Source organism: Delphinapterus leucas, chromosome 15, assembly GCF_059928025.1.
Source record: "Delphinapterus leucas isolate spDelLeu-1000000601 "Yukka" chromosome 15, BTC_Dleu_Yukka2, whole genome shotgun sequence".
Taxonomy (NCBI): domain Eukaryota; kingdom Metazoa; phylum Chordata; class Mammalia; order Artiodactyla; family Monodontidae; genus Delphinapterus; species Delphinapterus leucas.
Window position 1 is genome coordinate 36,020,126 of NC_143143.1, and position 9,559 is coordinate 36,029,684.

General features: G+C 52.4%; 1 protein-coding gene across 1 annotated transcript; it reads left to right on the forward strand.

Moving 5' to 3' along the window:
* Positions 1-7,120: 7,120 nt before the first annotated feature.
* Positions 7,121-9,321, forward strand: ZG16B (zymogen granule protein 16B). Its single transcript, XM_022594090.2, is given in 4 exon segments — positions 7,121-7,190; positions 7,415-7,520; positions 8,624-8,643; positions 8,646-9,321. Coding segments are annotated over 4 exon segments (510 nt in total). The 5' UTR covers positions 7,121-7,135; the 3' UTR covers positions 8,975-9,321.
* Positions 9,322-9,559: the final 238 nt, after the last annotated feature.

A 9,559-nucleotide genomic window follows, 5' to 3' on the forward strand; every position in this document is an offset into this window, starting at 1 on the left:
AGTTGCTCCGCGGCATGTGGGATCCTCCCAGACCAGGGCTCGAACCCGTGTCCCCTGCATTAGCAGGCAGATTCTCAACCACTGCGCCACCAGGGAAGCCCCCAACTTCATTTTTTTATCTAAAAATTTGTGCCTTCCCTATAGACTGTTAAAATGAAATGAGTTAATATATAAAGGGTTTAGAATAATACCTCGTATAGAGTAAGCACTATCCGTGTGCTTTCACCACCATCACCACCATCACCATCACCATCACCACCGTCATCACCACCATCACCATCACCATCACCACCTGACCCAGCCATAAGGATATTGAGAGGAATAGAGCTCCCAACTCCCGAGGCTCCAGCATGAGGACCAAGCCAGGATGACCATTTTACTTCTCCTTCTCTAGATCGATCCTGGAACCGCCCAGCCCTTCTCAACCATGGTTCCTCTTTAGCAGTGGTTCCCAATGCATGTTCCATGGAATGTTATTTCCCAGGGATGTTAATAGACTTCAATTGTAAAAGGATTCTATGATCACAGACTTTGGGGAAAGTTACATTGGATTTTTGCTGGAGAACTTTTCAGTGACTCTGATTCGCTAAAATGCACCAGGATTCTGGAAGAGAAAATATAGTGGGCAGCATTCCCCAAACTTACTTGACTACAGAACCCTCACTTTTGAGGAATTTTGCAAGGGATGTGTGAGATGCTGCCCCACTGTCTCAAGGGCCAAGCTGGATCCAGGCAGTTCCCTTGGTCTCTCTCTCTCTCTCTCGTAGGACCTCCTGATCCCACAGCCTCCATCTTCTCAGGTGGATTTTTCTCCAGTAAACTCTCATTTCCTTTCAGCACCTGTCCCTGCCATGTGCCCCATCCGACACGAGGGGACGTTAGAGCTGAGACCCAGCTGCTCAAGTAGTCCAGGTATTCATCTATAAGTGAGGGGATGGCACAGCATCCTCATTTCCTCATTGGATATTTACTAAAAAAAAGCAGGTAGATGAAAATCCAGGGAATTAAGGTGCCTGAAGCAATGCTTATTTCCATGCACTTATTTCTATGTTGTGATGACTCTGGCCTCCCCATTGCCATCACCCCAATTGTCAGTCTCCAGCTGCTCAGGCTCTCTGTGTAGAGTCCTTCTTCATGGTGGGCTCCCTTTCTCTCCATCCCCAGGTCTCTCCCTTACTGAGTCTGATGGCAGAGCCACCAGATCATCTGCCTGATAAAGAGGCTTGTTTTTCTTTTTAATGTGGGAAGGAGATCATGGCTTGAAGAAATGGCACTTGTCCTGTCTGAGGCTGCTAATCTGCTCATTTTTAGCCTCATCATGCCCCTGCCCTGGACAAATGTTTCAAATAATGGGAGAAATGGTTCTGCAGAGCCAGACTTCTTAGCAAAGTAAAAATAGCTTTATGATGATTATCAAAGTAATCCATTCTCGTTAGAAAATAAAAGTCAACCAAAGGAGCTTAAGGAAGAAACTTTTAAAAACTCACCAGAGGACTTCGGCGCAGTGGTTGGGAATCCACCTGCCAATGCAGGGGACATTGGTTCAATCCCTGGTCCAGGAAGATCCCACATGCCACAGAGCAACTAAGCCTGTGCGCCACAACTACTGAAGCCCCCCCACCCCAGGGCCGTGTACTGCAACTGTGGAAGCCCACGCACCTGTGTTCCGCAACAAGAGAAGCCACCGCAATGAAAAGCCCACTCACAGCAATGAAGACCCAACGCAGCCAAAAAAAAAAAAGACAGGTCTTCACTAAAAAAAAATTAAAAAATCAAAAAAATCACCAGAACCAAAGTTGTAATCAATCTCCTAGTGTTGGATATTTGGGATATTGAAAAACTGTTGTTATTAAAAACGATATCTTGGGACTTCCCTGGTGGTGAAATGGTGAGGACTCCGCACTCCCAATGCAGGGGGTCTGGGTTTGATCCCTGGTCAGGGAACTAGATCCCACATGCGTGCCACAACTAAGAGTTCACATACCACGACTAAGGAGCTGGCGAGCCGCAACTAAGGAGCCCACCGGCCACAACTAAGGAGCATGCCTGCCGCAACCAAGACCTGGCGCAACCAAAAAAAAAGATATCTTCAGGAAAATCTTCATTTATAAATTTGGCACACCTTTCTAATAATTTCTTAGGATAACTTTTCTATGGGTGCAATGCTTTAGCCAAATGGGCTTCATGCTTTTAAGGTTTTTAAGCCACAAGAAGGTCCCCAGTACACTCCCCCAGGAAAGTAAGAGGAACCCACTCCCACACTCTTCCTGACACAAACTTCCAATTTTATATCTTTTGAGAACTTATAGGTTTAAAAAATGCATCTTATTTAAAAAAGAATAATTTTGTCTTTGTAAAATTAGTACAATCTTATTTTAAAAATGGAAGCAATACAAAAAAGAACAGAAAAGAAAATAGAAAAATGTCCTAAATTCCACCATCTGGAAATAACCCTAGTTTTGTTTGAACATTGTTCCAGAAATCTGTTTGGAAAGGCAAGTTCAAGGACAGGCAGACGGAAGGATGGATAAGAGTGTGTGGGTCAGCATGGAGGCCTGCTTCTCCTAGACACCTCCAAACTCTAGAAAACAACACGACATTTACAAAGAATAATTCTCCAAGAATGCTGGATCCCAGTGATGTGGTGGAGCCTCTCAAAGATGTAGGCAAATGGGGTTGGGTTGATTTGGGTCTAGGGGCTTGGGGGCTTGGAGGCAGGATACAGTGGATCTGGGGTTCATGAGAGGGTCTCAGGAAACCTCAGGCTGTTCGGGTAACTCCCTGGAGTGGTTTGAACCAGAAAGTGAGCCCTCACCAAGAACAGAATCTTCCGGAGTCTTGATCTTGGACTTCCAGCCTCCAGAACTGTGAGAAATAAACCTCTGTTGTTTAAGCCCCCCTCCCCACACCCGGGTCTGTAGTATTTGTTACAGCAGCCAAGCTGACTGATATACCAGATGAAAAACACTTGTGCCAGGGCAGCCTCAGGGAATTGAACCTGGAGATCTTGCCTCTCTCAACCTGACACTTGGGTATAGTTCATTTAATTTTCAGCATTTGCGCTAGTGGAAGTGTTTGTTTGTTTTTATTTTTGGCTGTGTTGGGTCGTCGTTGCTACGCGCAGGCTTTCTCTAGTTGCGGCAAGCGGGGGCTACTCTTTGTTGCGGTGTGCGGGCTTCTCATTGTTGTGGCTTTTCTTGTTACGGAGCACGGGCTCTAGGCACGCGGGCTTCAGTAGTCGTGGCACGTGGGCTCAGTAGTTGTGGCTTGTGGGCTCTAGAGCGCAGGCCCAGTAGTTGTGGTGCACGGGCTTAGTTGTTCCGCGGCATGTGGGATCTTCCCAGGTCAGGGCTCGAACCCATGTCCCTTGCATTGGCAGGCAGATCCTTAACCACTGTGCCACCAGGGAAGCCCCAACACTAATGGAATTTTAATTACGTAAAAGATAAGAGAAAAATGTGTTGTTGGGTGACCTGGCATTCCATTAAAAGTATTGAGTTTCTCTGGGGAAAAGTGGAGAAAAATGTTTTGCTTAGAGCATCCAATGAGATTTTTGAATGAGTGAGTAAAAGGGGAAGAGTCGAGAGTTTCAAAAATGCACAGCCAAGTTTTCCCCTTAGGATGGGCCTCCTTGTCTGGTAGCAGTGACCTGAAGGCAAGCCCGGGCACAAAGGCCAGCTTTGTACTTCCCTTGAGGCGGGGACAAAATGCCCCTTCCCATCTGATCTTTCCCCCTCCCCCACTCAGCAGGCTCTTCCATCTGATTCCTGGGGCCTAAGGTGTCAGATGAGGCCACGTGCAGGAGTCAGCACCCACACCTCGCCCCAGGAGTCTGAGCCCGGGTCGCAGGATCCAGCCTGCGAGCCAGGGTGGGACTCCTTGCAGAGGGCTGCAGTGAGGTGCCCACCAGCTCTGAGTGCGCTGGGGACAGAGGCCCTCAGTCTGCTGTGCCTCAGGCTGCAGAGCACAGAGGGGTCTTTGCAAGCCCCACATCCAGAGGGGAGAGAGGCAAGGATGTCAGCCCTGACCCACCCCCAACCCACAAGCCAGCCAGACCAGCATCTGCCTCGGCTGGGAGAAGGGGGCCCAATGGTTCCAGGCTCCTGACAGAGTGAGATCTGGGGCACGCCCACACAGGGGATTATGGTTTCAATGCTGCTAAATCCCCTTGTGGGCAGCCCTGATCCCAGGGGACAAAGGGTCTGTGTTGAGTCTCCCGAGCGGGCTCACAGCCAGCACTGGGCCAGGGTGGACAAGGGGGCAGGGCTCCTCTGAGGGTGGGGCTTCCAGCATAGGTATGCATGGTGTACACGGCTGTGCAGGGTGAGTGCAAGCTCCTGGGTGTAGGGAAAGCTGGGCAAGCGTGTGTGTGTGTGTTAAAGGGTGCATCCACGTGTGAGCCTGTGGTGCACACGTGCATTTTGAACGCATGTGTGTGCATGTGCATCCCTTATAAGCATGCTCATGCACTCTATGAAAATGCACCTCCCGTGTGCTCTCGGGCATGTCCTGTCAATCCTTCCTTGTCCAGGCTGGCAGCCGTTCCTTCCTCCAACTTCCACCCCAGGGACTTCTTCCTGGAGTCCCAGCCCAGACAGACCCTCCCTCTGGGCTCAAACCCTGGCAGCCTGCATCTAGAAGGAAGGCTCAAGAACAGACAGCATTATCAGAAAAAGTGCCCAAGGGTGGGCTGGGACAAGAACACAAGTCCCCTTTGTGATTTCTCTGAGCCCTTTCCTCTAGGAGCTGTGCCTGCCAAGGTCCTAGGCCTCTTCCACCTCTGCCTCCCCCAGGAGGATTCCAGGGCCTCGGGAGGGTTTCTCTGCCCCTCTGCAGCCTATTGGCCCTGCCCTTCCCCAGCCCAGCCTCTGATGTATTCATGGGGCTGAAGGCCTCTGGTGGCTGGGTGAAGGCTCTGGAGGACAATGGGGGCTCTCATCTTTGCAACATGAGTCAGTGGCGGCCTGAGCCCTAGGAGCCTGTCCAGGGAGACCAGTGCACGGCCAGAAGGAGGGGTACGGCTTTCTGGACAAAGCTGCTCTCTGCTCCCTTCTGCCCACTAAAGACTGGTTGTCAAATGAAGCCCCCAAGCCGCCTGCAGCCACAACCACGGGCAGGGCTGCATCTGTTGCAGGGTAGGGACAGGGATCCTGACTTTGTGGGTGAAGGGCCACGCGTTTCAGGTTTTCTGGGCCATAAAGTCTCTGTCACACCTAACCAGCTCTGCCTTTGCAGCCTGGATGCAGCCCCAGACGATATGCAAATGAATGGGCAATAACACTTGTTTGTGGACAATTACATTGGCATTTCATGAACTGGCCACGGATCACATTCTTCTCCTGAAATTTTTCTAACCATTTAAAAATATAAAAATTACTCTTACCTCACGGATTGTGCAAAAACCAATGGAGGGCTGGACTTGGCCTTTGGACCATAGTGTACTGACCCCTGGCCTAGGGACCTGATGTAAGTAAGGAAGGTGACAGTTAGACAGGGCCTCCACCCTGACCCTAGGCCCCCCAGCACAGCCATCTCGATGAAGCCAACGTCCAGTTCCTGGCAGCCAGCACTTCCGAGTGAGGCTGTGAACACGCCAGACCATGCTCTGCACCCCTTCTCCTTGTAACCACATGGCGGGGGGTTGGTTCAGGACACTGTAGTCTACGCCCAGCCTGTTTCCTGTGGCAATGCGTCAGCACAGCTGTGGGGTCCATTTCTTCTCCAGGCCTGAGTAGTTCACCACCACAGCGAGGACACCACCATTCATGAAACCTGTCACCTAGATGGACAGGTCTGTTGTGTCTTATCTTGGGCGATTCCAAAGGCTGCTCAAAGAATAGCCTGCATACCTGACCACAGGTGTAAAGCTTTTGGTGTTCAGGCCCCTGGATGGAGAAGGATCTCACTGAATTCTCGTAACACCTGTGAGGGGGGGTCTATTGCTACCCGCATATAACAGAGGGGACAATTGAAGCACACGAGAGTGACATGAGCTCCCCAAAGGGCATGCCTAGGAAGTAGGGAAGTGGGGATTCAGACCCGATCTGGCTCCAGATCCATGCCCACAGTACCTCTATATTGAGGACTGTGACCCCATGGCTCTTCCCAAAGGTCAGGGAGGCCATGCAGACAGCCTGAGCTCCGTCCAGTCACAGAAAGCCTGGGCTTGCTGTACCATGAGGGTCCCCAGATCCCCTGCCCTCAAGAAACACCCCATTCCCTCCCAGATCAAGTCTGACCCCTCGGCCTTGCCCAGGAGCTCTGGGGAGAACTGGCCTGGAGAATCACCCTGTCCCCACCCACAGCGCCTCTGGTCCTGTGTCATTGCTGCTGGTCATCCCATAGCCCATTCAACCCAGTTCATCCCCAGCTACACCAGACCCAGCACAAAGGAAAGATCTCAGACATCTTCCAGTGACAGGCCATGGAGGGCCAGCGCCTGGGGTGTCTCTACCACCTGGCACCAGACACTCAGAACTGGACTGTCCACTCTGGCTCTCTGAGGGCCAGAGGGGAAAGGCCAGGGGACCCAGGGCTCTGCCCAAGCATGAATAAGGCCTTGGACCAGGTTCTTCACGAGGTAGGAGTCCTGGACCCCATGAAGCTACTGGGGGCAGCTGCCCTGAAGCACCCCTGTGGGGTTGAACCCCGTTTGGTCAAGCTGGAAAGGGCTCTCAGGAAACCTCCCCCACCTCCAAGGTCAAGTGCAGGTACCCAGGAGAGAGACCCATAGGTGACAGCAAAATGCTTGTCACTGTTTCATTTTGTTTGTGTAGGCCACAGGGCCAAGACAGCAAACACAGCACATCCGGGATCCTCCCCCTGGATGGCTCTGGGGATTCCTCCAGGAAGAGCCCCCACTTCCCAGCTCCTTTCTGTCCCCCTGGTGGCCCCTTTGTTCCTTCATTCTGGAGGGGGGCCCATAGGGCCCAGGAGGGTATAAAGGGCCAGGTGGAGGGCGCCCAGGTACAACAAGACTCCCCAGTGCCAGGACTGGACCACAAGACTCTCCAGGCCAGGTAAGACGGTGCCCCCTGCCATGGATGGGCCAACGAGATCGGGTGGGGCCCATCTCTGAGAGTCAGATGGCCTGTTCTCTTCTCTCCAGGAGGCCTTCACTCGCCAGCCAGAAGCCATGCTGCTATGGCTGACCCTCACCCTTCTGTGGAGCCCCACCTGCTGGGCAGGGCATAAGTCTGGCTGGGCCTCCCCCCTCCAGCCCATCCCCCTAGAGGCCACCCTCACCTCCCTCTATCCAGGACCTGGGGTCTGGGCCCAGCCCTTCTCACAGACTAACTCTAGTCTCAGGCGTGTCCCATTGTCTGGAGGGAGTACACCCTCTTCTGGGCAGAAATAACCAACATGTCCCTGTGTAGTTTTTTTCTTTTATCCCACCTGGTTCTTCATCTAATAGAGACGTACGGGCCCGGAGGAGGATGGCATTTCAGTACCTTTAAAGACTATGAAAATGAAATCACTGGGATTCGAGTGTTTGTAGGTGCTATCGGCATATTTAAGAGGTGAGTAGGAGCAGGACCATGGAGCCCCTCACTGTGTCCCAACTCCTGCCCCAGTCTTGGGAACAGGGGTAGTGGGGCTTAGAACCCCTTCTCCCAACACCCTCACTGGGTTCCTGATGACTCTAGGAGTTCAGTTGAGTCCTTGGAGTCCTGAAGCCACCAGCCATCACATTTTTTTTGTCCCTTTTCCTCTGCTGCTTCCTCTCCTGCACACCAGCGCTACTCCCTTCTCTCTCCTCCTGCAAGTCCGGCCTCTGCTTCCTGGGTTGATCTAAAGGGAAGGGTAGATGATGCTTCTCCCTACTTTGTCCTTTCAACCCAAACTCAACCATAAATTGTCTCTCAGTTTGAGAATACCTGATGGGAAAAGCAGGAGAAAGGTCTGCCCAGTTTAGGGTCAAAGAGAAAATGAAGTGAGGGTCAGAGTGCACCACTGATTGAATACAAGAAGTATATAGAGGCAGCAAGCCCAGGGTCTTCCACTAATGATGGGGTGGGGGTGTTGCTCAAGGTCTGGGGTGGATCTTTGCTCTGCATTTACTGGGTCCCAGGGACCTGGGAGAGGGAATGGGCCAGAGCTGCAGACACTAAAGGAGACAGAATGTGGGTGGGGCCAGATGAGGAGGGGAGGCTCTGGGACAGGCACCAAGGTCGGGGAAGGTCACAGATAAGAGTCACCTACTTCTCAGGCCTGCCACCTGGACTTGTTGGAGTGATTGGGGCTCCAAAACCTGGGCTCAGGGACAGCTCCCTGCTCTGAGCCATGACAGTCGCTGGCACCTCCTGAGCGTCCTGGTGACTGGGCACCTTGTGGAGCTCTCCTGATGGAAGGTCTCAGTGACTGCTCCCCAATCACTCCCACTCTGCAGGTGAGCACACTGAGGCCTGGAGTTGCTAGGTAACAAGCCCAAAATCACAGAATTTGAAAGTGGCAAAGCAGGGGATTGAGATCAGGAAGCCTGTTTCAGGCACCCAAAGACACGTGCTCAGGGACTTATGCTGCAGTGACAGGGCTGTCCTTCTGCTGGTGACCAGGGGATAAAGGACCTGGGGGTGGTGAGTTACCTGGATCCCAGACCTTCAAAGCTCCCCCTTCCTCCCAGTATCCAGGTGAGGTTTGGATCCCCTGGAGTGAAAAATATGGAGTCTCAGGTGCGAAGCCCCAGGAATGCCTCCTGCTGCCAGGTTAACACGTTATAGGAATCTACGGCTCCTACAAGCTTTTCCTCCAGCACCTGGTCATATACACCGACTTTGAGTGCTGGAGAGGAAGCACTCTCCACATTTGGAGAGGAAGGTGGCAGGACATTTTTGACTCCCCAGGTAACAGTAAGGAGGTGCTCACTGGAATCTTTGAGCATTACAGGCTCCTGGGCATTTCCAGTATCGGCTTTGAGTGGGATTATCCTCTAGTAACCTTGAACTCTGTTCCACCAAATAGCACCACAACCTAAAAGAAATGAGTGCTCCTGGGTCTCCAGGGCTGGGACCTGGGTTACCCTGCTGAGGCCATCTGGCTGGTGGTGGGCTTCATGCACAAGGGAGTCTGAGTTGAGACTCTGAATCAGAATCCATGAATAAATCAAGCTTCTGACGCAACAAGGCATCCAGGCACGGTCCTTGAGTCTGGGATAGAACACAGCCTTCTGAGCTTGTGGGGAATGAGGCCTCCGGGGCGGAGCTCACTGAGCAGAGCTGCAGGACGAGGCAGGAGGTGGGTCTGACACCCCAGGCCTCGGTGATTTTGCCCAGGATGCTGGGCCTGCCTGTGCAGGCCCCAGGCAGATCCCATAATCTATGAGGATTCCTAGCTCCGAGGATGCCCCATCCCCCACTCCCTGCTGCAAGCTCATCCAGGTGGCCTGTGCTGCCCAGGCTCAATTCCAGGCTTCTCTGAGCGTGCAAAGGGCTTCAGGGAAACCATTCATTCATTCATTCATACACTAATTCACTCGCTCAGCATACATTCGCCAAGGCCTGGTCCACAACAGCCTCCCTGGACACCAGAGAAATTAAGAGGCCAGCTATCCAGCTGGGGA